The 27875-nt window shown below is 31.3% G+C and overlaps 8 protein-coding genes and 1 long non-coding RNA gene across 15 annotated transcripts in view; 5 read left to right on the top strand and 4 right to left on the bottom strand.

Annotated features, from left to right (window-relative positions):
- LOC110996338 (protein 4.1 homolog) overlaps positions 1-7631 on the bottom strand; it is a 53233-nt gene extending 45602 nt beyond the window's left edge. For all 3 annotated transcript variants that reach the window (XM_022263957.2, XM_022263958.2, XM_022263959.2), the window contains exon 1: positions 7323-7631. The gene's annotated coding sequence lies outside the window, so the exon portion shown is untranslated. The remainder of the gene's footprint in view (positions 1-7322) is intronic.
- A 936-nt stretch (positions 7632-8567) lies between these two features.
- Positions 8568-11222, top strand: LOC110996382 (vacuolar protein sorting-associated protein 28 homolog). Of its 2 annotated transcripts, XM_022264022.2 has the most exons (7): positions 8568-8737; positions 8810-8870; positions 9001-9196; positions 9408-9509; positions 9866-10000; positions 10264-10393; positions 11016-11222. In XM_022264022.2, exons 1-6 carry the CDS (start codon positions 8731-8733, stop codon positions 10387-10389), a joined length of 627 nt encoding a protein of 208 aa, XP_022119714.1. In that variant the 5' UTR covers positions 8568-8730; the 3' UTR covers positions 10390-10393; positions 11016-11222. The 2 variants fall into 2 exon arrangements, with proteins under 2 accessions (XP_022119714.1, XP_022119713.1); XM_022264021.2 differs by lacking the exon at positions 11016-11222 and having other exon boundaries at positions 10264-10993.
- On the top strand, positions 11127-13481 carry LOC110999967. Its single transcript, XM_045628211.1, has 6 exons — positions 11127-11252; positions 11425-11688; positions 11770-11954; positions 12325-12482; positions 12550-12676; positions 12750-13481. The coding sequence occupies exons 1-6, from the start codon at positions 11199-11201 to the stop codon at positions 12847-12849; spliced, it is 888 nt and encodes a 295-aa protein (XP_045484167.1). The 5' UTR covers positions 11127-11198; the 3' UTR covers positions 12850-13481.
- Positions 11676-14400, bottom strand: LOC123689180. Its single transcript, XR_006750220.1, has 3 exons — positions 14271-14400; positions 11909-12182; positions 11676-11803 (listed from the first exon to the last, which is right to left on the bottom strand). It is a non-coding gene; the product is annotated as an uncharacterized LOC123689180 (long non-coding RNA).
- LOC110996363 (XK-related protein 6) lies at positions 14338-17149 on the top strand. Its single transcript, XM_022263999.2, has 5 exons — positions 14338-14926; positions 15460-15579; positions 15733-15920; positions 16195-16347; positions 16452-17149. Exons 1-5 carry the CDS (start codon positions 14670-14672, stop codon positions 16910-16912), a joined length of 1179 nt encoding a protein of 392 aa, XP_022119691.2. The 5' UTR covers positions 14338-14669; the 3' UTR covers positions 16913-17149.
- Positions 17150-17202: 53 nt separating this feature from the next.
- Positions 17203-19174, bottom strand: LOC110996362 (actin-related protein 8). Its single transcript, XM_022263997.2, has one exon. It carries the CDS (start codon positions 18988-18990, stop codon positions 17305-17307), a length of 1686 nt encoding a protein of 561 aa, XP_022119689.1. The 5' UTR covers positions 18991-19174; the 3' UTR covers positions 17203-17304.
- An 88-nt stretch (positions 19175-19262) lies between these two features.
- Positions 19263-21993, top strand: LOC110996397 (syntaxin-16). 3 transcript variants are annotated; one of them, XM_045628367.1, is made up of 4 exons: positions 19263-19576; positions 19762-19901; positions 20002-20164; positions 20356-20541. In XM_045628367.1, the coding sequence occupies exons 1-4, from the start codon at positions 19496-19498 to the stop codon at positions 20395-20397; spliced, it is 426 nt and encodes a 141-aa protein (XP_045484323.1). In that variant the 5' UTR covers positions 19263-19495; the 3' UTR covers positions 20398-20541. The 3 variants fall into 3 exon arrangements, with proteins under 3 accessions (XP_045484323.1, XP_045484322.1, XP_022119742.2); XM_045628366.1 differs by having other exon boundaries at positions 19264-19576; positions 19719-19901; positions 20002-20174; positions 20356-21993; XM_022264050.2 differs by having other exon boundaries at positions 19265-19576; positions 20002-20174; positions 20356-21991.
- Positions 21994-22012: 19 nt separating this feature from the next.
- Positions 22013-22946, bottom strand: LOC110996347 (ubiquitin-conjugating enzyme E2 C). Its single transcript, XM_022263968.2, has 2 exons — positions 22705-22946; positions 22013-22630 (listed from the first exon to the last, which is right to left on the bottom strand). The coding sequence occupies exons 1-2, from the start codon at positions 22803-22805 to the stop codon at positions 22201-22203; spliced, it is 531 nt and encodes a 176-aa protein (XP_022119660.1). The 5' UTR covers positions 22806-22946; the 3' UTR covers positions 22013-22200.
- Positions 22947-24521: 1575 nt separating this feature from the next.
- Positions 24522-26450, top strand: LOC110996379 (replication stress response regulator SDE2). Of its 2 annotated transcripts, XM_022264013.2 has the most exons (3): positions 24522-25419; positions 25675-25774; positions 26017-26450. In XM_022264013.2, the coding sequence occupies exon 1, from the start codon at positions 24704-24706 to the stop codon at positions 25376-25378; it is 675 nt and encodes a 224-aa protein (XP_022119705.1). In that variant the 5' UTR covers positions 24522-24703; the 3' UTR covers positions 25379-25419; positions 25675-25774; positions 26017-26450. The 2 variants fall into 2 exon arrangements, with proteins under 2 accessions (XP_022119705.1, XP_045484349.1); XM_045628393.1 differs by having other exon boundaries at positions 24522-25774.
- The last annotated feature ends 1425 nt before the right edge of the window (positions 26451-27875 follow it).

The raw sequence follows: 27875 nt of genomic DNA, 5'->3' as shown, positions 1-27875 counted from the left end.
GAACTAACGAGTGCAATAAATAATCGATAACAATGGCTGCAATGCTAAGTTAATTTTCTTTGTTGTGTCAAAATGGAGTATTAAATTCTATGACTCATTCTTTTATACAGTTATCGTTTATAATGAGCTTTTTAATGAATGAAGAAGGTTAAATAGGACATGTTTATTTTTAAATGTTCAAATCACACTGGTTTTGAGAGAGTAGACAAATGATCCGAATGAGAGAGTAGGCAAATCGGTCACATATTTGTTAACATATTGATGCCAACAATCAATGTGTTGTAATGTTGAAGAATCGTCCAACTTTTTACAAATAAAATCTGGCTTTGTGTTCATTCCAAAGCTAATGCTTTTAATTAGGATAATCTAGCAATATCGATGAATACGACTTTTGGGTTTCGACAATTAGCCAAATCTTTGAATTATCGTTTTTAAATATAAAATTTCCTATTTTTTTATTAACAGTGGGCAAATGCGCAGGAGGCTCATCTGTTGTCTGATGTTAAGTGATACCGCCGCGTAAGGGCGCTCATTGCCAGAGGGCGAGTGCGTTGCCAACCTTTTTCTTGAAAAAACGAAACTAATCAAACAAATACGAAACATTGTTATTTAATACAATAGCGCGTTTAAAAGTCGATTATATAAAACATAGTGAAGAACTAACGAATGACACACACACACATAACACTAAGAGACAAGATATAAGAATCTAATTAATAGCTGCTAACACAACCCGAATAAAAACTACAGTCCCACTGTTTTACAGTTACTCAATTGTCTCTATCTGACGAACGGCGTTTTCTCTGTGCTGGAAAGAGATCACTGTTTTTTATTATAGAGAATGCTTTAGTATTTCATTCGTATCTTTTGTCTGTAGAATCATGACGCGACATATCAATAAGGAAGAGAGTTTCATGCAAAGTCACGGGCAGAAGCCAGTTCCTAAAACACGTTAGTCTAGCAGTCTAGATCGTCTAGGTTACGCCTACGCTAAGTACAATGACCTAAACGGCGTGGGAGATCAAAATAATGTTACTAAGACCTGCTTCCTGATTATTACAATCTTAATATATATATTTCTTGTGTGCGTGTGTATGTGACTGAACTCCTCCTAAACGACTGGACCAATTTTGATGAATTTTTTGTGTGTGTTCGTGGAGATTCGAGAATGGTTTAGATTCACAATTTTGTCCGCTGGACAATGTTTTTTTTAATTAATTAGTAGTTGTTGATTTTGGAATGTTTTACATTGGATCCGACAGACGGCGCTACCATCGCACTGTCAAATTTTAAATAATATTCGAATTTTAATTTTAGTCTGTCCCGACAGTTAGCGCTGCGATCAAATTAAAAAAAAGTTTTGTTATCATTGTGTTATTGTAGACCATGTGCTGGATCGTTAGATATTGTCATAACATTTGAATAATAATTTTCATCAAAATGGTCCAGAATGTTTTAGCTTATTAAAAAAAAGTTTGAAATTTTCAAATTAAAGACGTATAGACAGGACAACGTCTGTCAGATCCGCTGGTAATACTATAAAATGCAAATGTATTAGGCGCTTTGGTAAGTGTTTAATTTCGTTTGCGTACGCGACCGCTCTTCGCTTTGGGCCTCTCATTTCCCCTGGATGTTTACTATACACATTGAAGAGAATGCGACTTTAGACGAATTACAACCTAGCCTATACAATGATTGTAGCTAGGGCATCGAGCCCGGGTTTACCCGGGCCGTAAAAACCCGGGTTTTCCCGGTTCTGAGGATTACAAAAAAAACCGGGTTTCAATTTTTAAAACTCGGGTTTTCGGGTTTTTCGGTTTTTTTTTTAATACTTTTGTTTTTGTTGTTTATTAAGTTTAAAGCACTTTGAATGCAATAAAAAGTAAATTGAATAAAAATTCGCTTTGATAAATTATTATTTATGACACAAAAAGTAGCTTCCTTGCTACGTTCCTACCCATAAACAAGACATGCAAGTTAAATGCGCGTCCATCTCAGGACATGAGAGGGGTGAACTGTGGAGCAGTTGAGAGGGAAGGGTGTATCGTTGCGCGGGTGATGATTACCGGCGCCATTTGAGACTGATGCCAACCCAAGTATGCAGGTTATGGTGTCTCATATGGCTGCAGTTGATGGAATTTCTCTTAGAACGTTCTCAAAATCACAAGATTTAAAGTACCTTTCTGAAAAGACCGGCAACAAATTGCCAACTACTGCTGATACCGTTCGCCACATAATTCTCAAAGACTTTGATAAAAGGAAGCTAGAAATAATAAACGAGGTAAAAATTATACTGTCAGATGAAAAGAAGTTTTCGATATCATTCGATGTATGGACATCTATGAAAAATAGAAGATATATAGGGATCACTTTACATTCACCAAATTTTGCAAGGGATAGCAGTTTTCGAAATCTAGGTCTCATACGCATTCACGGGTCCATGAATGCTTACAATTGATTGAGGCCAAAAGATCGAAATGCTCCGAAACCGGTCTACCCGGGTTTTGATTACTCTTAGACCCGAAAACCCGGGTTTTCAGAATTGAACCGAGTTTCGATGCCCTAATTGTAGCTAGTAAGTAATATTATGTTGACTTAATTTTTTACAATAAGAGTGATTAGCTTAAACTAAGATAATGTTCATTACAGTCTTAGTGTTCTTTGTTTTTGTCATAGACATAACATTTATTACTAACAAAACACAGACACAAAATAACAATTATCTAAGAAAAAAATCAGATTCATAGATAACAAATTTATTTTTAAAGAACAATGTATGTTTTAAGTATGTAATGCGTGTGTGCTGTGGTTGTAATTAGCCCTGGCTCAGTATTATGAGGAGCAGCGCTATTCACACTACTGGGTCCTGACACTATGTACGTGTGTCCGCACTTGTATTTATATTTACTACAGTAGAATCATTAATTCAAAAACTCTGAAACGAACATTCATAATTATTATTTTTTTCCTTAAAGCACTTGTGTGGATCAAACTTTAAATATGTATTTATTTGAATAAATCGTATTTCGTACACGGCTTGCTGTTATGCGCGTTCCTGGGGGTTTGAACACAACCTTAGAGCAAGTTTAACCACGATTGCTTATAGTCTTCATCGAACTGGGTAATAGGTCCTAATGCCTAATTAATAACCTATCTTCATTCGAGTATTATTCATGAACCAACTAGGCATTGGTTCGAAAAGTCAATTCACTAAATCAATTATCAGCAAGTTGTCAGCGTTGAGAGACATTTCCTCACCAGATATGGGCCTGTATGAAAGCTAACGGACTTGTTTACTGGTAATAGTGGGTCGAAATAATAAAATACAAATTGTAGCATCGATTTCGTGTATATGGCAAGATTTCTTGCGACTACTTCAACTATAATCGTAATATTTTTACTCTCTCGTTATTTGTAATCACACTATGTCTTTAATGGGTTTTTGAGTAATGGGTTGTCTGGAAGAAACTGCTTTTAGCAGTAAGGAAGCGTTCTAGTATTTCGTCACGCAATTTTTTTTTGAGATTTTTTTTTTGTATTTTAAAGTAACTTATTTTGTTATAAGTATGTACTTAACGGATGTTAGGTTAGTTATCATTATATGCTTAAAATTGTATTTATATATTTATTTATTAAAAAACTATAGCACAACGGGCGGCCTTATCGTTATGAGCGCTCTCTTATAAATCAAATCAAAATCATTTCTTCATTTAGGTAACACAATGTACACTTATGAACGTCAAAAAGAGTATACGTATAAAAAAGTTCAATGTCATCTATTACAATTAAATTAAAGAAAAATTAGTCAGTAAAACCTATTTTTAATTGAAATTGAAGTATAAACAAGCTGTATTAATTAACATTTTAAGAGCCATCGAAGTATCGACTTATATAAATAGCCATGTTATTGACTTTGAAAAATTCTGACAAAAGCAAAAAGTACAATACGAAAACGGTTCGCAATTTCAAATTCGACAAAAACCCGTCGATCCTTTTCAATCGAAACGGGTTTCAGACAGGATTTAAGGAAGCATTGCCAATTCCTGATTTAAGCAAAAAAAAACTGCTTTATAATGTGCACACATCAACTAGCGCCATTTTTATCGGATATGTAGCCACTGTAATTTAATAATTATAAGCTCGTTATATTGTGGACAGTCTTTTGTCTCTCTGTGTCTCTACATATTTTGTCTTAATTTACGACGTTTATAAATGCATTATATTAATTGTATCTTTCACGCTGAGCCATACCTTTATCACAATTCTTTATTCCCTATCGCTAAATTAAAATTAAAAAGTAAGAAAAGATTTACTATAATTGTGAAAATTAGGGTGCTTTTTCGATATTAATTATTAATTGAAAATAAGGTGAAAAAAATAATATTTCATATCAAATACATAACAGCGTATTTAGGACATAAAAGGTAAGTTTTCACTCAATTTCGTGGGAAGAATAATTTATTTTGTAAAAGATAAAAGTAAAAACCAAAAACCTGATTTTTTAATTGTTCACAAAAATTTTGAGGTTATGTGAAAAATACAATTATTATGACTTCCGGAAAGTGCCGGAAATCGACAAACCCCGCCCGATTCACGACATCAGACCGCCCGTAAATAGTTTTTCCTTTCATTTTAATAATATTCTCCCCCTTTTCCAATGGTTTTCATCGGACTATTATTTTTTTTGGTTTCAAAAATTATCGACCCTTGTCTAATAGGTCTAATAAATCACAATTGTACAAAAGAAAATCTAACTCTTGAAATTCAAAATTACTTCAAAGCGTGGTCAATAACACTTTTATTATCATTGAACAATAAAAGAATTCCTAAGTGTTTTAAATAATAAGCATTTGGTCTTGTGCCAGGGTGTAACGAATGCATCTCAGATATAAAAACATTCGTTAGAATAATATCTGACTCAACTTTTCTCGTTATGTTATCTCGATTTCTTTATGGCATTGTTTTTATTTCGCAACACTGCAGCGTTAAAAGATTTCATGAATTGTGAGTCTGGGAAAACTTAATACCTACAATATGGTAATTACTATGCAATGTTTTTATGTATACCTGTGCATATATAACAATGTTTTTGTAAAATAATTGTTTTCTGTGGGAATAAATTACCCCATTCGCAATAACTAATGAGCCAAAAAAGTTTAAAAGAATCCTTGACTGAATTACAGTAGTAACAAAAGCAGTGGATTCATACAGACAGAATATCTTAGCACAATGATATATGTTTATTTTTTTCGATAATATAACAATAAATGTTGCAAAAACTAAAACAATTTTCTTTCTTAACAACTTGCTAACCTTGACTCGACAATTGCTTCAATAGTTGCCAATAATTGAGGTTTTAATTATGATATGTAGAGACACAATTAGGGTTGAAGCTAAGCTTGGCTTAACCTAAGCCAATTGGTATTTTGTCAAATTGGTAAGAAAATATGTAGTGACCACAAAAACCATTTTATAATTTAAATCCTTCGTTTTTTATTATATAAATCCCATAGTTGAGTTTGGCTAATGCACAAACCGTGCTAGAGCCAAAAGGAGAAAAAAAATTAAATTCTGCATACAATTAAGTACTTAACTTTTCAGAACCTTATAAGTTTGAAGTTTTTTCATGTCCTAAAGTTCTAATAATAGTTTTCTTTAATTGTCTCAGGTGACTATTTTTGACATCATACAAAAATAATGACCATATCGAGTATCAAACTAAGAGGGCAGTGCAAACTACAACACATATAAACTCTAATAAATAGTAGGTACTAACTGCTATAATACATACACATATATGGTTACAATTTACACAAACAGACAAACTAAATTATTAAGAGTATTAAGTCAGCATTTTAATATTTTATAATAATACAAATATGCTAATCTTACAAAATATCACAAAATATTTAAAGACCTAGCATATCTAAATAAATAGTTTAATTTAAGCAGATCATATCTGTTGATTCTCAGTACAATTTAACAGTAAAGTTTATGTTAATCAGAATTAGCATGGAATGCTCTGTGGGTGGCCAGAATGTTTATTTTGTTAATGGTTGTTTATTAACATTTTATGAGTGAAGCAACCATATGTGAGGCAGGTATTTAAAGATTACAGAAAATTTACGAAGTAGAATTATTATAGAATATTATCTGCACCTGCAGAACAACAACAACAACAACAACATTAAACTTAACAAAATGCTTTTTTACTAACTAACAAAAGAAAATGATTAATATCATATTAGTTTTATAAATTTACCTTTATAAAGTTATGGTCAGTAGTACATGTAGAAATGTGTTTGTTTATTTCAAATCGCTTTCATTCAAATTCATTCACATTCAAAAATGTACTATATTTTTGGTGTTGAGCGCATTGTAAGTGACACCAGACCACAACAATTGACTACAGAATTATCCAACTAAATTAAATAAAGTGGCGCCATTTAAATCAATTGTGACCTTATATTATGATGTCATAGAGCCTGACACAATAAAGCCCATTACATCTGGCCGGTGATGTCATGTTGCAAAGGTTGAGGTTGAGTTAGCCTTAATTTTGATGCACTTTCAAAACTTTGTCTTTAAAGAATTTTATTAAATAGTTTTTTTTTAGTGAAGACTTGAAAGATTTTACTATTTTAGATTTATACTTGAAAAAGTGATTCATTAATAACTTTATAAATTATTTGTTTTTACTATACCAAAAAACTGTTTGAAAAAACATTTAAAATTTTAAGGTAATTAGCAAATGGGCCAAATTAAAAGAAATTTTAATAGGTTACCTAATGAATATTATAGATATTCATTAGTATATTTCAAATCAGCCATATTTTAAATTATTATAAAAATCCATTTAAAGTCATGTGCCTGCAATGTTTTTATTTAAATGCCATGTTGTTTAATTTAAAGTACAAATTAATTTTAGTAACTTACATGGTTGCAAGTGGCAAAAATATTCATTTCTTTATAATTAAAATAATATATCAGTTTTATCTTATCTGAATCTTTATACATAAAAACATTTATATTCAAATAAATTATAATTCAATGCAATGTATGTGGCAAGTGGCCCATGATAATCCGAAAAGTAGGGCATTGCCGCGCCCAGTCGTAACCACCTTCTGAGCCACATGTTCGATTCCAATTAGAAAACAATATATAATTTGAGATCACGTATCAACATTCTGTCAAAATTTTGTCTAAACTACGTAACAACATTCTGTAACCAAGGATAGCGGTATCCTTTCCGGCGTCTATGCAAATTAACGTTTGACCGTTTATATTGCGTACGCCAACAGGTTTTTTACAATTTCACCTACCTGTACTTCAACAAGATCCCATTAAAACGATACAAACAACCAGAAACCACCAATTTTTACACAACCGTATTATAGCACGTAAACATGAGTTGTAGGTCACAATTTTCAAAGGGAGAACTGGTATTTACACAACCACGAATCCACCTTTGTTTCACAACCACAATTACGATTAATGAAAGTTGATGGCTTTTTGGTGAAGTCACAAGAATTTATACACCACAGTAATTGTTTTCATTCATCACAAATAAATAAATCGAGACAAGAGACATTTACATCGTCCAACCGAAGATACTGAATGGCGGAGAGGGCAAGGGGCGGGGGAGCAGGGTAACGCGCGGGACGAAGGGGAAGCGTTCTCGCGTCACCCGCCATATTCGTAAATTACGTCATCGGCAATGTTGCTATAATATTACGAGTGAATCTTTGTTCATGACAAAATGAAATACGTTTTTGTTGAAAATATCGGTCTTTCAACTGGAAATTATTATTATTATACGAAATTAATATTAATGCTGTTGTGTTTTTATCTGTAATTATTTTAGTTTAGTTTATTTTTGTTTTTATTGTATGTTTGTATGCCTATGGACTTGTTTCCGGCGAACAAATGATTTAAAAAAAATACGATATTAATATGACTTTAAATTTTAAACGTGCTTTGAGTTCTGAGTTTTTGCACGTGCATAATATTATAGTCACAGCGTAATATAGTCAAATATGACATTACTTTTGAATTATTTGAAAATATTTTTATTCCAAACAATTGCATAAAACTAAATTGATCAAGTTCATACGATTTGGAAAATAATAGTGTCAGGGCTTGCTGTAGTGCTTAAATGTACAGTACAGTGACACTCTAAAATTCAAAAAATCATTGATCATGGTAACATAATGTACACTTATAAACATAGGAAGTAATTAATTAAATAGTAAAGCTAGTAATAATTTTACCGTTCATATTGTACAGAATACTTTCATAGCAGATTAGAAGAAGTACTCTTATTTATTTTTTGGCAAACGTTATAACTTTATGCCAGTTAAAAGTAAGAGAATAAGTACTTTCTGTTGGTCCAGAGAAGATGCTAACCCATCTATCTAATGTACAAAGTCAAAGTTGTATGTAGAAAGTCAAAAACTAAATTTGTATGAAAATGACAGCTCGTATTGGTTGGTTTTAAACTCCCAAATCCCAACTCTGTGAATTGTCATATGTCATGTAAACCTAAATTGATTGAATTTTTTAAATTCAATTCTTGTTCATAGTTTCTTATGTATTTAAAGTGATTCATTCTTTTAGATTTCGGTACAAAAAAAATTGTCCATCTAATACTATTGCATTGGCCGAACTTGTAACTAATAAATAAGGATAACACGTGAAATCCATCTAATATTTAACTAAGGAAGATTTATCATGCAAGGTTCGCAATGCACAAAATATCTATCTTGCCCATCAACAACAAAACAAAACATTTTCGTTTGCTTAATTTCAGAATCGAGACCAGAGCTGTATGAAGAAATTAAGTTATATAGAAATGCCCGGGAACGTGAAAAGTACGTATTTAAACATAATAAGTGTGTGTTTATACTGTTATAATTCTTTATAACAAAAACATAGTGCATTAATACAATTTTTTTAAATATCGATAGGGTTTTAAATTATTATACTTCTTTATTATTTCAGGCATGACAACATGGCGGAGTTGTATGCAGTAGTGAGTACACTACAACATCTTGAGAAGGCTTATATGAGGGATTGCGTCCGAGCACAAGAGTATACAGCAGCTTGTAGTAGACTTCTTGTTCAATACCGTGTTGCATTCAAGCAAGTGCAGGGTGATGAATTCCCTACTATTGAGAGTTTTGTCAGTAAATTTAGGGTATGTATACACTATTAAATCATAGTATACATTATCAAGTGTATCTTTTTTATAAAGTCATTTATATTATATTAACACGGGATATTTGGTGGATTAGGAAGGTTTAATATCTATCTCAAATCAAAGTACTAATTATATTAACATATAGTTTCAATAACAGTATATTAAAATCAAATAACCAACATTCAAGCATGTACTATTTTTTTTATAGTTAGACTGCCCTGCTGCTCTTGAGAGGATTAGAGAAAATAAACCAAACTTGATAAAAGATGATAAGGGTAATACTAATAAATACATTGCTGAGATTGTATCTGTAAGTATAATATTTTGTCTCTCCTATATTATGGTATCTATTGGATATTTATTGAAGTTAAAAAAGACTAATTTTGCAAGATAATCCTAAATATTAAATAACAAATAGACAACAAAATATGCTAATGATTTGGAGGTAAACCTTATTATGTTTAACTAATGGCTAAGGGTGATTCTAAGCTTCTAATTATTTTGCATTTGTGCTACAAAATTTTTACCTATGGAAACTTCTGAGACAAAAAAAAATTAATAATCATAAGAAACAGTAAATAAGGATCAAAACCAAATGTCACATTGTTTTTGTTTGAATAAAAGAATACATTAAACTGTAAATTTTTCTAATGCAATGTCTTTTAGCTATTTATAACACTCATGGATAAGTTACGACTGGAATTACGAGCTATGGATATGATTCAGCCAGAGTTAAGAGAACTTAAAGATGCCATGGACTGCCTGACTATGCTTCCTGAGGACTTTATTGGAAAAATAAAGGTACATCTCTAAAATGTAGTGAGAAGGATTCTTCTTGTCATAATGTATAACTGAAAACCTTAATTTAAAGAAGTTGCTTAAAGATGTTATTTGGTATCTTTTTATGTAGCTTTGTAAGTTTGACCAACAGACAAAGTTAATAATGTTATATATGTTAGTAATTAAATCCTATGTGTACAATTTTGTTGCAAATATTAACTCACAGTCAATTTAAGTTCTATTGGCTCTTTTTTTTAAAACATCAATGCGAAATTTACTTCCAGGTACAAGAATGGCTAGAAATGCTATCTGCAATGTCAGCATCTGATGAACTATCTGAGGCTCAGGCGAGGCAACTTGTGTTTGATCTTGAAACATCGTTAGGAGCCTTTAATAAAACACTGCATTAATTAAGTAAGGATGACCTGTATGATAATTACTTATTTAAAAAAAAATATGATAGGTTATAAAATATATATAATCTGTCATTTTTAACTAAAAGAAAATCACAACCTTACCAGAAAACGTTGAGCACATTACCAATTGATCACAAGAAACATGACAAAATATCATTCTTCTTTCCTGTAAGCTCATTCAAGGCCCTCTATTAATGAATTCAGACTTAGGGTAGAAGCACAGTTCTTATAGGACGTTTTTATGGTGTATATTACGAGAGCAACGGAGATGAAGAACGACACCAGCGCCGCCAACTAGAAACTAAACTGGGGCCAGACCTCACTTGGAATCGGCACATGAAATCCTTATGGTCTGCGCTTCTATCCTACATCTGAATTCATTGCCTATAGTTATTAATTGAATATTTTCTGTTATGAGATTACACTATAGTTAAAATTATATTGATATGAATTTTAGCCTAGAATTTTATTGTATTTATATTTTCTAATGTTTTAAATTAATTCTGTATTATTAAATTTTGGATTTGTGTGACGACTTACATCCTTAATTTATATTTGTCTGTCAGTTTTCTATTCATTAGAATATTGTAAAATGTTATTTTTTCGTTCTTTGGTTTCAGATCTAAACAAAATTTATAGTGGGGATATAATAATAATATATTTTACTTTTTATTCATTCACATCAGCAAATTCCATTTATATTATATGTAATCAATATATGTGCCAATTTTAATTATTTTCTAGTTTTACGACTTTAATGCGATAAGAATAATAAATATGCAAACATTTTATGTTCTTCAAACATGACTGCCCAGTTGATTATATTATGTTCTATTTTGTTTATATGTGTAAAAGAGGTAAGAAAGTAAAAATCCCTCAGTAAAGGTAACAACTAAAAAAAATTTATGCAATTCTAAAGAATACAATTTGAAGAATATTCACGTAATTATTAACTTAATTATCAAAACATGTTTCTCCTCTTACCCACAGTAGTAGTATTGCCACTGTTTCAAACATGAATTTCCCCAGGATGCAACAAGTCCATTTCAAAGCCTTGACAAAAAGTTTCACTTGGTATCTGAATCGTATCATATGGCCAAAACTTTATTTATACAAGGAAGAAATAATTACGATCAGCTAAAAGAGAGATCATTAAATGCGACGAATATGTTTCTCGACTTAGTTGCAATATTAAACGATTTAATGGCAAAAGAATTGAGAAGTGCTGTTGTTAAATTTTATAAAATAAAATTTTTACACGATTTCTCCAATTATATTATACATATGGATGAGGTTTGTATCAATTAACCATATAAAAAAGCTAATTTAATAGTAAAGAACTTATAATAATTCATTAGATTTTGATCATGTTAGATAATTGATATAGTGGATCACTGTCTCATAGAACCTGTTGAGAAAATAAAATTTATAAGAAACCAATTCTATGGGTTGATAAAGAATTTCGAAGACTCAAGACATTTTGATACAGTCGATTTATGTTACAATGAATTACCTGATGAAGTTGCTGTTGTGCACTGTATTCTTCATCAAGCTGTTTTGTAAGTATTATAATCTTGTGAATAGTTGGCAGTGGCGTAGCTACCTTGGGTGGCACCCCATCGAAAGTAAAATAAAAAAAAATTATGTGATAAAGAACATACACTTATACACTTGTACTTAGATCATTTATTAAAAGATCGCGAGTATGGTATGGGGAATCCCCCGCGACAGCGTCAAGCTCTTTTGCGGGAATCCCCGAATTCTGCATAGTGCTAGTGGCGGAATCCCTGAGGAAGAAATTTTTATGTTAGCGGTTTTTTTTATTCATTGTTTGTAAGTTGAGAGACACCCGGTGGGGACCCCTTGCTACGCCACTGATATTTGGTACTATCTTATATATTTTATGAAGCGCAGAGGTATTTTTGATAGGTTTAATGAAACTTTGCAAAATTCTCTAGTTTCTATTCTGGAGATTAAAACTAAACAGTGTGCACAAGACGTTAATTCAAGTTTACATGCGGTGCAAGAGTGTCTCCACCAGTTTGTCCCTAACTTCTTTGACCAACTTCTTGTCGATGCCTATTCAGGTTTGATACATTGTTAATTATTTAAACTCAATAGTCGTATAGTCACTTACTTTAACTTTTTCTACAGAAAACTGTGAATATTTAAAAGTTGTTAACGCTTCAATGTTTGATTTTACATCAGAGAAGTGGAGGAACAGCTATCAGACGTTATTTCCCCAGAAATGGGGAACTTTAGTTAATATTCTAAAGACAAAGTAAGTAACAATAATACAGGAAAGGAATAATAAAGGAGTGATATATGAAAATTTTAAACAATAATTATTTCAGGTTACAATCAGCAAATGAAAATATACAGGAGCCTTTGTATATGACTGTTTTTTCCGCTAATATTTCATCACATGATATTGTTAAAGCTCTTTACATATAAATATGTGTGAAACTTTTTTTTTTGTAATCACGCAAATAATCATATTAATTCAATACGGTTCGTAAGTAGGTATATCATAATACACCTACCAAAAATCAAAATGTAGAAAAATATATTGCCAAAGGAAATGATTCCTATACGACTTACGATTCAAAGTCCTATATATCCTATAGGTACTCTTTAAATAATTTCAGAGGCAAGCTATAACTATTATTTGCTAGATTTTTCGCCATTCATTTTTAGTATACACTTATGAGCGTCAGTAAAAAATGTTAAGGGTTCTAATTTTAAATACGGCCAGTTAACTGGCAAAAACTCTATGCACACTTACAAAATGTTAGAACGCCCCTACAACCATTAGGTAAATCATGTTCCAGATGTTGAAATAGTTAAGAATTGTAATAAAGCAAATAAATAATAAAAACAAATGTATCACGACTCACATTACTGTGAGAACAGGACGAAAACACAAAAGCAAAGAAATATTAATATAATTAGTATTAAGTACAACCAGTCGTAGGGACAACCAGACTCATGGACGCCACCACAATCAACGACTTTTAAGGGGAGAGTATGACGGTCCTGTAACTATGAGGTCGAGCTAATGAATAAAAAAGATTCATAAAACAATAGATCATGGTTTGCTTTCTAACACACTCCCATTATTTATTTAGGTATGAAGGTCGAAGATCGTATCCAAGTCTGGAAAAGCAGCAAAGAGATTCAGCCGTGGTGCCTATTTTCCAAGATTTTTGCATTAAGTTAGGGACGGTGAACTGTGTGTGATAGAAATCCTTACATAATTTAAGTTATCTTTAGCCGGCAGCTTTCTTCAAACGTTTAAATTAGCTTTTTTACTGACAGTTTGTACCACTAGAGAGTTGATAAATAATGGGCAACCTTGTGCATCTATTTTAAGCAGATTATCCGATTGCCTTAAAATACTGTGCTAGTGCCACAGTGTTGAAGTTTATCGACAAGGATTTCGTGATGAAATTGGACACAATCGTTTGATAAATCGTAAGGCTAGCCGCACACACACAATATTAATGACAATACGTATTTTATTATAAATATTATTTTGTGAGTGCGGCTAGTCTAACAATTGTGGATCAGTAAAACCAATCTGCTAACTTTGCAAAAGATTATGATGATATATTAAAGTTGATTGTTGTTTATTAGTAATTGCTCAAGCATTATTTCTTCAAATATTTAAGCAATGCAGGCAGCATAGATACGGACCTAAACCTTTGTTTATTATTTACCTATAATGTGTTAGTACTCTCAGTTTATGAGATTTGATGAAGGTATTACACCATTCTTTTTGTATTAAAGTGTTTGTTTTTTTTTTATTGTCAGTAAGCAATATCTTATCTGATAAGTATTCATCATTATCATTATTGTTTTACCTATGTACTTACCAGTGGTGATAAGTATATAATGGAGCTATTCTGAGAATGCCTACATTAGTTTCAACTGATAGCCATTTTAAAGCATTTGTGGGTAATATACAAGAGTCATTCGGAACTCATCCTATCTTCCAACTAACACGAGAATGAAGAATCAGTTTAGAGAAGTTTCGTTCTATAGTCTTTTAACCTGGGTCATATTATCTGAAGTTTACGGTGAGGTGAGACAAAGACAATGATGATAGTTGACATTGTTGTTGTTTCCTGGTGTTAACGCCCCGCTTACTATTTACAAATCTCAAGCCAAAATTTCAAAACAGTGTCTTGTAGATTGTTTTCGTTAGTGTCATTTTTATTAATTTCAATGTTATAATATACGATATCATGATATAACTTAGGTACCGAAACAAAATGCCTAAAGCAATACGTAAAATGCTCGAAAATGGATATTCCTACGACGAACCCGATCGAATGCCGAACAATATAAATATAACATATTTTGATATCTTCATGTATGTTGTTGCTATTGTGGGCCATTTTATAGACTTAGGATTAGATATTAATGTTGCCGTACAGTATTGCTTATCTCGTAAGATGATGGAATTTGGTTGGACTTTGGTTTTTATACTTTTACCGGCGTTCGTGAATACAGCTGTTTCTGTTCGAATGTAAGTACCTGCACTTCATAATTTATTTTCTTGAGATCAAATATAGGTCGTAAATAAAGCCTTCATTGCAAGATATTACTCATAGTATAAATTTATTTACTTGTGGCAATTGTCATTTGTAAATAATGTTGAATGCATACAAATAAATTTGATTTGACTGATACATTCTTTGAAACTAAACAAAAATAAAACATTAATTTAAGATAGTTACTAGAAATTTCATTACTTTAGTCATAGACTTGTATTGTAATGCATTAACTTATATATACATAATATTGCATTAAGCAATAAACATGCACTGCTTTGTTGCCTATCTTGTTACCATATGCGTATTAACCACTATTTTATATATCATAAATAATTAATTACCAAGAACAGGATCTACATTAATTTGTAAAACAACAGCACTTTGTAGTAGACATAATTTGACAAAATCCCTTGGTTGAAAAGGTTTTTTAAACTACAGTAAAAATGATTATTTTTACTGTAGTTTTAAGTAATATATTTGTTATTTAATAATAATATATTTATAGGTACTCTCAAGACAAGCAGCAAGATTCATTGAGTAATGAGTTCACAAAGAGGAAATGGCTTCGAATATTCATACTAGTTCTTCAAATGGCACCAATTCTCCGATTTGCTGATGCTCTCATGTTAGTAAAATTACTTTTAAAAATCAATATGAAATAAAGGAAATGATATGGGCTAAAAATAATTGAGTAATCAGTTACTAATTTTAAAAAAAACAAAACAAGTGTTTTATATATAACTGATGTCAAAAGCAATACTTTCTCTTTTTTCTTCAGCTATGCTATCAAATCTCGTCGAGCTGCACATAAACGTGATCAGGCATCCCAGAGAATGTACTATAGTTTAATGCTGAAAGAGGATTCTGATGCAGCATTACTTCGAATATTTGAATGCTTTTTAGAAGCAGCCCCACAGCAAGTTTTGCAGACTAGTTTACTGATGCGACAGTATGATGAACTGGCTAGTAAGTTTGTCTCATGTCATACTGTGATAAGTAATTTAAAAGAACTACAGATAAATAGTATTAAATATTTTGGCCTAATCACTGTAGTTGAAACTGTCTTTGAAAAAAAATATCAACAAATGAAAATTATATCTTTTTCGGTTCAATTTTCAATATGTTGTGATAATTGATAAAAGCATAGCTTTTAAATGAGTTTATACATATATATACATGCATTTTTACATTAATAAAATTGTAAGGATTCTTAACAAATTATAAAATTTATAATTCATAGTACACCAACTGCTATCTATCTGCTCATCAATTGTGGGCATGGGATGGTGTCTTGCAGCTTATCAGCGAGCCGTGCGATACGCCCAGCAAAATAAAAACAATATTACGTGGTTTGGTACTGCATTCCAAGTGATATGGCATTTCTTGGTTACATGTAAGTAATATATAAAAGATACAAAATTTATTTAAAACCATTAGTTAATTACATTTTTTAAATTTGTTGGGATTCATTAATTATAACTAATCTTATTTTTTCAGTGAGCCGAATCACATCAATATCAATAATAGCCTACCTGTTTCCATACTGGACTGTTCTTGCTTGTACTATACATATTCTCATAATGACAACTTGGTTACAATTAGTTGACCAATCAACATTTTGCACTCAAAATAAATTAGCCGAATTCTTCTTCTCTCTAGCATTAGGAGCTGTATACTTATTTACATATATTTTACCAGTTGAAGGCCGGACAAGATATAGATATGCCTTATACTACAGTATATGTGGAATACAAAATGTTATATGTAGTATTTTATGGTTTTTATTTGTAGATGAAGCAATGAGAATATCAATATATTTTTATCCAGTCCTAGTAATAAGCATTATTCCATACATGATAGGATTAGTTTTTATGTTGATGTACTATGCATGCTTCCATCCAAAAGTTAGTGTTACATTATCTGTTTCTTTTAAAGGTGATGATGTGGAAGTTAGTTAAAAATATTATTTTTTTCATAAAAAGTACAAAATGCATTTATACAAATAAGTTATAGTTTTATAATCAGAAATATTACTCATGCCACTAAAACTAGTGATATATTTTTTTATAAAAAATTTTTTAGTATAAGAGCATACTCAATTTACTGTTGTAATGAGTGAAAGACTTAATAGATTTAAGATATCTTTAACATAATCATTCTGAATCTCTTTTTTGCCAACACTTTTTAAATATATTGTTTTAAAAAGTTATGTATTTTACTTCCAATCCTCTATATAATAAGGGAAACATTATACATCTGCATTTTATTGAAAGAAAAGCCTTTGAAAATACCTATTAACAGATAGAAGACAGAGAATAGTTTTAAAATAAAAAACAAGTATGTCAAATATTCACCAAATAAATGGTGCTCTCTCCCGCAAAACCTTAAGTCCATGTTTGTTCCATTCACTCTGATTTATCCACAACTCAATAGCAGATTCTAAACATGACATCACAGCTGCTCCTTTCCAGACAGTACTAGCAGGATCAATATCTTTAGGTGATGTTACTATTTCTAACTGTTCAGTTTTATATGCATATGGAATTTGTAATGCCAGTCTATTTTGCAACCATAAGTTAAGTCCATGAACTTTAACACCTCCTCCAATGATTAGAATACTACTGTACATTTTTCTTTTAAGTTCTTCATTAGGACACCGATCTATACTTTGTAATATCGCTGCATCTAAGCTTAAAACTTGACCAGGTGCTAGAGTAACAATGTCTCCAGGTCCTCCTTCTAAAGTATCAACAACAATGTCTTCTTCAGTGTTAGTTGAGGGCTGAGCTTCATTAGCCGTTTCTGTTTGTTGCTCAGCTACAGTTGGATCAACTACTTCTTTTTTCCTTCCTGTTTCTCTCAAAAATTCAGCATCAAATGGATCTTCTGGGTCACTTGGTTGCCGATTTTGGATTTTTGTTGTTTTTATTCCTGTAATTTTTAACAAATCTGTGTAAAAGAGTGCCAGTGGTGATATAATACATTCATCACCTACTTGTAAAGTGTATTTATTAACAATGTCACCAGGATGGTCTACTAAAAATGTTTTTTCTTGAGGCCCACAAACATCAAGATTTACATGACAAAAATCATGATAAAGATTCCTCATTAAAATAACATCTCTAGGTATATTTTCATTCCAATCTTTGTAGGGAAATGCACTTTTATGAAACATCCATGATAAAGCTTGGCAGACATCTCCAGCTCCATAATCCATACGTAACCGTGTGGTCTTGTGTGAAATTCCATCTTCAACGCATGAGATTGCAGTCTTTTGGTCTCCAATATCCACTACACAGGCTGATCCTATACCTGCCCCAAATGTGGCACCAACACTTTCCTGGACTAGAAAACAGTCACCAAAACCTAAATCTCTTAATAAAAGTGACATTAAATATTTTAAATGACTTCTATTGTAAATGTCTGGTATTAGTAAAACACAACGGTACTTAACAAGTTCAATGAGTGCTATGCCTAATTTATATTCAATTATAGAGCTCCAAATTGTATATAAATCATTTAAAACTGATGAAATAGAACCACCTACTTCAGAATGTATGTTAAAGTCTCCTCTTTTATATGGAAAATGAATATTATATGGTAGCTCTGGATCTACATCAAGGACTAAATCTCCTATAATAATGTCACACTCAACTTGAGGCCATGGTTCACCATCACTAACCGCTTCTGGTAATGATCTACGATTAAAAGCAGCTATTTGTTGTGGTGGTGTAGCATATCTTCTTGCTCCATTTGACTGCATGCATGATTGTAGAGTATGAGATATTTGCAAACGACATTCTTCTAATTCTTCGATAAGTTCTTTAGTTTTAGGAACACTTGGCGGAACGAAAGAATCTCGAAATATTTTACCTTCTGGGCGACGTTTTCTCGCAATGCAGTGTAGTTGTCTTACGGGCAGTAGATCCGAAGCTCTACCTATACGAACGTAGAAAGAACCCGGATGAATTACTATAATTCTATTCGAAGGAAATTGTTGAAATGTCTCAGGGCCGGTGTCTTGTACACTACTCATAACTTTTTGCGATAATCAAGTAGATTACTACTTGTATCAATATTAAATAAATTTTTGAGATCATATAATTCTGGACACTGATAAAAAAATCATACGAATCAGTAATATTTATAGAAAACACAACTATTTATTAGTCAAATCTATAACAATATAATATGTGTGTACACTGTACTGTGTTGTGCGTACACACTACACAATTGACAATTACATTCCGATTTCCGATCGTCACTGTCAGTTAATATAAGTTGTGTGTGTCAGACAGTCAGACTTTTCTGCGGCTTTACCGACAGTCGACACTACTTTTCATTTTGACTTTACACGAAGATTGTAAAAATATACTAATACTTATCTATCTAATAATAATTTTTGTTTTATTATTGTTAATTCCATTTTAAATTACGTTATTACGACATTATATTACGACAGAAAATTATAAAGCCTAAAAATATGCGATAGTACATATTATTAGTAGATCTTTTGTTGCAGTACAAAATATACTACAAAAATGGTGTCTAGAAGTTTAACTGAGGTGTTTGTATTAATGCGAAATAATGCAATTCACAGCCGAAATCTCTTTTCAGAATCGGTAATAAAATTAATAATTTACGATAACATGTATAAATATTATATATGCAGTAATTTACTTTCGGGTAGTTATAGAATAATTTTATATCATCCAAACAAACTGAATTAAGCTTGATGGGTTATATATATAGTTCTTTATTTAGATACTTTCTCTTGAAAGCAGTTACAATTTAAAAGAAATTGTAGGGGTATGATAATGATCATGAAGGTGCTATGCTGATGAAAGCAACCACAGATGACATAGAAGCCGGGCTAGATATAAGAATAGAAGTTAATCCACCAATCTGGAGTGATTCCTTAGAGGAAGCACATTACATTATATCAAGGTTGGTATACGGTTCTTATTTCGAAGTTGTTCCGATTGATCTTTTGTTGTTTAGTCTCAAAAAAATTGTCAGCAAAAACTTACAAATTGTAATATTTCAGGTTAAAAACAAAAATATCTGAGCTACAAAGTCGTCATGATCGACAGATACGACGACCAGCATTAGATGACAGTGGAGAGCAGCAGCACATTGAGAGGCTAGCTGCTGATATAGGCAAACACTTTACACAAGCTCATGCAAGAATCACAAATATCAAAGCTCAGGTTCGTCATGGTAAGTTTTAAACTGTACTTTACTGATTTTACTCTTAAAGTTATTGTTTTTATACAATTTAGAACTTTGAAACTTGGAATATATTCCATTCCATGACTAAAAAAATGAGTGACCATTTGACTTACGTTTACAAATTATATTGTGAGTGTATAATCACTATACTGATATTGATACCTTTCAGGAAACAAATCAGAACAAAAACTTGCAAACAATGTGGTATTAGCTTTAGTCACAGCATTACAGGATTTAAGTATAATATTCCGAACGGCACAATCAAACTATCTCATATCTCTTACATCAAGAGAAGAACGATCAAAAGCCTACTTTGATTTACCAAACTTTGAAGAACTTAGCTTAAATGATAATGACTTGGAACCAGGCCTTACAAACAATCAAACAGACTTACTTTTTTCTCTACCAAGTACTTCAAATTATGAAGATGAGAACCATCAAAAGCAATTGCTACTCATGGAAGAAGAAAACACCGCAATGATTGCGGAAAGGGAACAAGAGGTGAATAAAATTGTCCGCTCTATTGTTGATTTAAATGATATTTTCAAAGATTTAGCTCATATGGTTCACGAACAAGGTACAATATTAGATCGAATAGATTATAATATTGAGCAAACCCAAGTACAAGTGCATGAGGGTTTTAAACAATTGCAAAAAGCAGAACGATATCAGCGTAAAAATAGAAAGATTCATTGTTTATTAATTTTGGCTGTTACAACTATAATAATGACTATATTATTAATTATAGTTAAAAGTTAACACTTTATGTATAATAAATTGTTAACTTTAATAATTGTTTAAGTTTGAATTTCCTGCTTAAGCAATCAATACTTATTCAAATAATTACATATATTTATATCAGAAATATTGTTGTTAATAAAGAGCAAATTAGTATGATAAATACATAGCAACTAAAAATAGTGTTATAGTAAAATAAGAATGTGGTATTGATAGTAATAACAAGCTAGGTTTACTTACCTTGTTCCTATATTCTTACGACAAAATGAAATTAAATAATTGTTAAATTTGTTTTTGAAAAAAAAAAGCTAAATACTTTGCAATCTTAAGTTCATGTCTATTACAAACTTCGATATTTTTTTGTAAAATAATTCAAATAAAATGAATTTAATTGTTAACAATTACAACCTAAGTGGAAATCTAAAATAAAATCTAGTCTAATATTTATTTATATTAAAGTAAGGCTTTATATATTATAGTAAGAATAAATAAAAATACTTAATCATTATTCTCCAAAACTATATTAATTGCTGCTTGCTATTCTTAAAAATCCTAACTACTAAGATGTTTTGTCAAAACCTTGTTGAATCACATCATTTTATATCTGCAATCTATGATGAAATGTATTGATATCATTGGAATTACAGGTAATTTAACTGAATAGTAATATATGACCTGCTTTTGATTTTAATATTTTACATAGTAAAAAAATCTTTGTTATATTAAATCAATAAATGATACTGATTATTAGAAATATTTTTGTTATAAAAAATATATTATTAATTATATAAAAGTCTATATGTAATGACCAATGCAAAACTTGTGCAAAATTATTAGTTTATTGAGTTTGGAGGGTATTTAATGTGATAATTGGCTTAATTAGTGAAATATTTTGTTAAGGTCTAAATTAAACATGCTTTTAATATTATTATACTATTAGTTGATTATAAGCAGTACAGGTGAAAGTCAATCTCTACTGTCATTTTAACTGCAAAATTGCTTGCTGTCATGTAAATATCTCTCACAGTATAAAAAGTCCTAAATTTTATGTATAGAAAGGGATATTATATATAATAAAAAACATCAGATAAAATTGCACTAAAGAATTATAATTGCCAGTGATTTACAATATACATTATTCTGTTTCAATCCTGAGATGTGTTTAAAATAAAATAAATTAAATTTTAACATAATTTTTCCTCACGCTCAGGTCTGAAATTGGTTTTTCGGTTGCAAGCATACATACACCACTCAAATTATAATGAAATTGGAAAAACTATAAGTCTTTATGTTTGTTGTAAAATTCATCTAAATATTTCTTATATTCACCCTGGTTTGCCCATAAACATGAAGCCTGCTGGTTTAATGGACTCTGAGTGTTTGGTTCTGCTAACAAACTTTGTATTGAGAGTAAAACCGTGCGGACGTCATACAAAGCTGTCCATTTGTCTTTTAAAATATCTAAACATATTAATCCACAAGTGTCAACATTAGGGTGAAAGCAAGGCGTGATGAATTTAACTAACGGCGGGGCGTACGGATATGAATTGGGAAACTCGAGGGCCAATTTATACTTATGACCAGCGTAAACGGTATCCAAGGGTCCGTTAATTGTGCCAATCCATTTGAACAAGTTTTCACTTTCGGGAAATGCAGATATTCCTTTGTCAGCACACCTCATCAACTCCATGAGTTCCTTTTGCAATCTACGGTAAAGTTAGGCTTTGTATAAATAATCGATGAAAAGGACTTTAATTCGTCATAATTAAACAAAACTTACCGTTTGCTCACAGCGTGATTGTCCTTCAATTTTATTGTGTCCTCGTTTTGTTTGGAAGGATTAGATGACGATGCATAATGTGGATTAATATTTTGAGCCATAATACGATCTTAATCAAAATTCTTTAACACTAATCGGCTGTTACAAGGAGACAACTTCCTGTTAAATTTTAAAAAGCTCCAATTTTATTGGACACTACTTTTTGACAGTCGTGCAACGAAAATAATGGCGGTTTATTGGAACCATAGACAATAACAACAATGCAAAAATCAATTAATGCATCCTTAGTCTATGCAAAATCGTCATAGACGTTTTCTACGTAAATCGATAATATTATATGTTTTTGTAAATACATATATACATACTTACATAATAAAGATATTAGAAAGACAATTATTTGTAACTTAAAAGACCTAAAAATCTAGGACAAAGTTAGAATTATATTAGCAATAATATTTACAAAAAAAAATTGTTCAGTTATTTTGGGTTTATGTATTCCTTAGAGCGTTTTCACATTACCCGATCCGATATCGGTGTAGGACCCAATAACCGATATCCGATAAGCCGACACCATATGCTATTTTCACATATTTCCGACAAAATCGTTCCGATACGGCCATTTGCTCTATAAGCTTAGTGCGCGCAGGTCATCATGGCAGACTATAATAGAAAACTTTATTTGCTGTATCTATTATATTTGAGACGCAAAAAAAGATCTGTTCACAGACAGTATTGGATACATCCCATCGTGGAAGCTAGATATTCAGAGGGAGCTTTTTATACTCTTTTTAGCAAGCTACAAAAAGCACCTAGCAAGTTTTTTAATTACTTTCGTATGAGTGAATCCACATTCAATTATTTGCTAATTCATCTCATTATATCGTATTTATATTATATATTATATCGTATTTAAATGAAGACGACGCCATGATGACTACCAAACTGTAAACAATGGCCGCCACGCATCGGGGTCTACGCACACAGAGACAATTTAGATACACGTATAGCACACATACAAACATTATCGCCCGACGGCTCACAGGTGTCCGATAGTGCCGCCAGCATATCGGTGTCGGCTCCGATATCCGATATCGGGCCGGACACTATGAAAGACAGGTACATATTCCATACATTTTACTTACCCCGATATCGGATCGGCGTCCGACACCGATATCGGATCGGGTGATGTGAAAACGCTCTTAGATTCATACTAATTATTTTAATCGTATCGGGGACAAGTTTATAGAGTACGGTTAGCGGAACGGATGCTCCAAAAAATATTATTTCTCACTTTCACTTTTTTCTGAATTCAATGCTCAATTATCCATGAAATTAACAGAACGCAAATCGATTACTATTGCTATACTATAAAAGCAGGTAACAAGAATTTTGTGGGATGTTTTTCGCCTTTCATTTAATAGTATAAGTGCTAAAGATTGTTACCCGTCGTGTTGCTTTTTAATTTTACAATTAATTTATTGAAATAAACATCTATAATTATCATTATGTTGTTCAATGTGAGTATGTTTACTGTTAAAATCACCATTAATTAATCAGTATTTGTTTTCCTTGCTTAAAAAAAATTTAATCTTCAAATTAAAGGGTCTTACTAAACAGTTTTGCAGTTAAACATTTTATGAGTTTAACCGAAGTGTGCATGGTGAACTACGTAAAATCATTCATATAAATCGAAGTAAAAAGCTTTTGAAGATGTGTACAGCAGTCATTAAGTAAAAATCAATTCATATGTGCTGGGGCAATGTTTGTTTTTGTCTATGGTTTATTATACTAATCTACATTAATTAAGCATCCAACTTCTATTATCTGTGGAGTGTAGAGTAAGGATTTATTTTCTCAAAATGGATGTTATTATTCTTTTAAGAATTTAGATCATAATAATTGATGTGAAAGTGTAAAGTGAAATCAAGCTAACGTACTATAGTAACATATAGACTAAACTTGTATCCATATAATAATTTATTTTTTCACGGCCTCAAACATGAGTGCTATCATTTATTTCGAAAACAAGATAATTACACCTTTAACACCTTGCAATAATATTCATGATTTGAAGCAAACAATTTTTAAACAATATGGTATTCCCTATAACCATATATACGTAACTATAAATGGAAAGTTAGCCGATCCTGGTGTGGTTCTCCACGAATCAAACATTGTTAGACTGTCTACACGATTAATCGGAGGAAAAGGCGGTTTCGGTTCTATGTTGAGGGCGATTGGCGCTCAAATCGAAAAAACAACAAATCGTGAAGCTTGCCGAGATCTTTCCGGTCGTCGATTACGTGATATCAACGAAGAAAAGCGTCTAAGAAAGTGGCTAGAAGGTCAAGACGAAAGAGAACGAGAAGCTATTGAAAGAAAACAGAAAAAGCTTGAGAAACTGCTTGCTGAGCCGAAGATTGAGGTTAATTTGAATCCCAGTTATGAGAAAGAGCGTCAAGAGTTACCTGAACGTGTGAGTTCAGCTGTAGATGCAGGGTGGCAGGCAGCGGGAACCTCAGGTGAAAGAAAACGTAAATCGGACGAAGTACTCAAGAAGAAGAAGAAAGCTAAGTTGTGGATTGATGCAGAGTTATCGGATTGTTCATCATCAAGTGAAAGTGAAAAAGAGTCGACCAATGATATACCTGACGCCATAGCTGTGTCACTCTAGTCATAAATCTGAGTTAAAAACATACATAATAGCATATTTTTGTAAGAGAATATTGAATGAATATTATGACTAAATAATTGTTTATTATAATATAAAATCAAAAGCACCTTGCCTGTTCATTATTTATATTAATATAATTGAAATCACAAGAGTTAAAAAAGGGAAAGGAATGATTAAAAAATTAAGATTGTGTAATATTAATTTTTTTGACACTATGGAACCATTTTCTATGGAAAAATTAATGATCAGAAATAAAAATCTGTGACAATATTTTCTTATTATTAATTATATTTCAGAAAGTCTCTATTGTAGTACTAATGGTTTTGCTGATTGCATTAGTTACTGCCCGACCAAATGAATTTGATGATGATGAAGGCCAGGAAGTGGATAGAAGAGGTTAATGTTTAATCTATCTCAAACTCAGAATCTTTTCTTGTAGTAAAACAACAACTTTAAGTACATATTATAATATCATAATAGCAGTATGTCTCGGAATCACTACACCAATACCCATAAGTACACTATGTGTTGTGATTGATACAGATCAATGAAATTTCATTTTTTTCCAATTTCCATTAATCAACTATTTTTATTTTTGTAGTTTTAAATACGATAAATATTATATATAATAATTCCAGGTGAAGTGCCTAGAGTTCAAATCAAGGTGTACAGAGGTCCGACAAAACATGATGGCCATGCTCCTTGGGGATTCTGGGTGAAACAACCATCAGATGATAAATAAGCTCAAACAACTTTAAACTAATTGAAGGCTGTTTACAGACAAGACGTATTGGAGTCATAATTTGCGCTTATTCTGACTGAATATTTAAAATTATAAAGATAAGATTTTATTTTTCCCTCTCTCTTTACCTTCTCTATTTAGTCAGTAAACTATACATTTCCTAAACAATTTCTGTGAAGGAAAATTCAATGTTTTTGTCTGATTTAAGTTTAAGTCTCAATAATATGCATTGTTAACAAAGATATCCAGCAATGTGAAGTAATGTATGTGTATGTGGTTTCAACTAAGAATGTAAAAATCCGCAATAATAAATAAATCAATGTTTAAGAATGTTTTGTTTTAATGTACAGTTAGTATTTATTTAAATTAGACATAGACATACACATATTATTTATTACAAACAAAACACACACACATAAATACACAACACAGCAGTAATCAAAGAGAAAAAATTAAATAAAAGATATAAAGAGAGGTATATTATTTTTTTCCTTTCCCCTTCGGTTTGTCTCAAGCATATATTGCGTGTGTGCTGTGGCTGTAAATGGCCCTGGCTCAGCATTATGCTGAGGAGCAGAGTGTTCCACAGCTCTGGTCATTCTGCCAGAGACCGAGAAAATTAAACATTATGTAATTTATATAGATTGAAATTTATGTAACATTCTGAAGATTGTAGTTTTGATATACAGAGCTTTACAGCATAAAGAAACTTATGTTTATCCTATAGCATGTCATGTAAATTAAAAGTATAATAATTAGTCCAATCAATTTAGACATCTCTTTTAAAAAAATTTTTTTCTTAAGGTCAAAAAAAGTAGATTTTCGTGATTTTCAGCAAAACGGTAAGTTTTATTATAAAAATACGTCGGACAAAAATTGTGGATCATAAAATTATCTACAAAAAATGTATCAGTACCTACTTGTTTTCCTACTAGCCACCGTTTTTAAGATATAACGATTCAAAAAGTTGTAATCGTCATAATATGCTCGTTTCCACGCCACCTATAAGGCAGTGTACTTAGCGCGCGAAAAAATTGTAACTTTATTCAGGTTGTGGGACTCAGCGTACAAAACAGCCTCTAGAATTGCAAAAGCCTCATCTGAATATACGGAGGTCAAATGAGGAAGTTTATAGCTCAATACTGTTATGTACGAAGGGACTTTACAGCCGCTACAACTTTTTGAATCGACATATCTCAAAAACGGTGGCTCGTAGAAAAAAAAGTATTGATACATTTTTTGTAGATAATTTTATGATCTACAAATCTTTCTTTTTGTCCAAGGTATTTTTATGATAAAACTTACCGTTTTGCTGAACATCGCGAAAAACTCGTTTGTTTGACCTTTGACCTTGAATAAAAAAAAAATCTTAGAGGGGAATGATGGAGAACTTTCAAATTTTATTTTTCATTGCATTTTCAGCTTGGTGGGAATTTATGTAGCGTTACTCTTATTTTTTGAAATTAGACCTCCTTGCAAAGGTTGGCGATCATAATCATAATATCTATATTAATTTTGGATGCCTCCCTTCTAAACAATGAATTGGTGCTTTGACCAAACCATTGTCTCAAGTTTTTCAACCTTGTATGATTGGACTAAATAAAACAAATCTTATTTTAAAATGAAAGAAATAAATATGTATAAGAATAGGTACGTATTTCTTATACATATTTATTGACACATTATAACAACTCAACGCCATACATAAAAACTGTTTACTATGCCCACGTTTTTAATTCTTGATTCTCTTCTTGA

Source organism: Pieris rapae, chromosome 5 (assembly GCF_905147795.1).
Source record: "Pieris rapae chromosome 5, ilPieRapa1.1, whole genome shotgun sequence".
Lineage (NCBI taxonomy): Eukaryota > Metazoa > Arthropoda > Insecta > Lepidoptera > Pieridae > Pieris > Pieris rapae.
The sequence above is the reverse complement of the archived record's forward strand: the minus strand, read 5'-3'. Positions and strand labels throughout refer to the sequence as shown.

What these genes read in the sequence shown, in the direction of transcription:
- LOC110996382 (XM_022264022.2), top strand. An exon ending in ACATTGCTGAGATTGTATCT is followed by an intron (nt 9,510 to 9,865) that starts GTAAGTATAATA and finishes AATGTCTTTTAG; the next exon opens with CTATTTATAACACTCATGGA. An exon ending in ACTTTATTGGAAAAATAAAG is followed by an intron (nt 10,001 to 10,263) that starts GTACATCTCTAA and finishes ATTTACTTCCAG; the next exon opens with GTACAAGAATGGCTAGAAAT.
- LOC110999967 (XM_045628211.1), top strand. Translation starts at nt 11,199, where the DNA reads ATGACTGCCCAGTTGATTATATTATGTTCTATTTTGTTTATATGTGTA. An exon ending in TGTTTATATGTGTAAAAGAG is followed by an intron (nt 11,253 to 11,424) that starts GTAAGAAAGTAA and finishes GAATTTCCCCAG; the next exon opens with GATGCAACAAGTCCATTTCA. An exon ending in ATATTATACATATGGATGAG is followed by an intron (nt 11,689 to 11,769) that starts GTTTGTATCAAT and finishes TGATCATGTTAG; the next exon opens with ATAATTGATATAGTGGATCA.
- LOC110996363 (XM_022263999.2), top strand. Translation starts at nt 14,670, where the DNA reads ATGCCTAAAGCAATACGTAAAATGCTCGAAAATGGATATTCCTACGAC. An exon ending in ACAGCTGTTTCTGTTCGAAT is followed by an intron (nt 14,927 to 15,459) that starts GTAAGTACCTGC and finishes ATATATTTATAG; the next exon opens with GTACTCTCAAGACAAGCAGC. An exon ending in CGATTTGCTGATGCTCTCAT is followed by an intron (nt 15,580 to 15,732) that starts GTTAGTAAAATT and finishes TTTTTTCTTCAG; the next exon opens with CTATGCTATCAAATCTCGTC.
- LOC110996362 (XM_022263997.2), bottom strand. Translation starts at nt 18,990, where the DNA reads ATGAGTAGTGTACAAGACACCGGCCCTGAGACATTTCAACAATTTCCT.
- LOC110996397 (XM_022264050.2), top strand. Translation starts at nt 19,496, where the DNA reads ATGGTGTCTAGAAGTTTAACTGAGGTGTTTGTATTAATGCGAAATAAT. An exon ending in GAAATCTCTTTTCAGAATCG is followed by an intron (nt 19,577 to 19,761) that starts GTAATAAAATTA and finishes AAGAAATTGTAG; the next exon opens with GGGTATGATAATGATCATGA. An exon ending in CAAAGCTCAGGTTCGTCATG is followed by an intron (nt 20,175 to 20,355) that starts GTAAGTTTTAAA and finishes GATACCTTTCAG; the next exon opens with GAAACAAATCAGAACAAAAA.
- LOC110996347 (XM_022263968.2), bottom strand. Translation starts at nt 22,805, where the DNA reads ATGGCTCAAAATATTAATCCACATTATGCATCGTCATCTAATCCTTCC. An exon ending in AATCACGCTGTGAGCAAACG is followed by an intron (nt 22,631 to 22,704) that starts GTAAGTTTTGTT and finishes ACTTTACCGTAG; the next exon opens with ATTGCAAAAGGAACTCATGG.
- LOC110996379 (XM_022264013.2), top strand. Translation starts at nt 24,704, where the DNA reads ATGAGTGCTATCATTTATTTCGAAAACAAGATAATTACACCTTTAACA.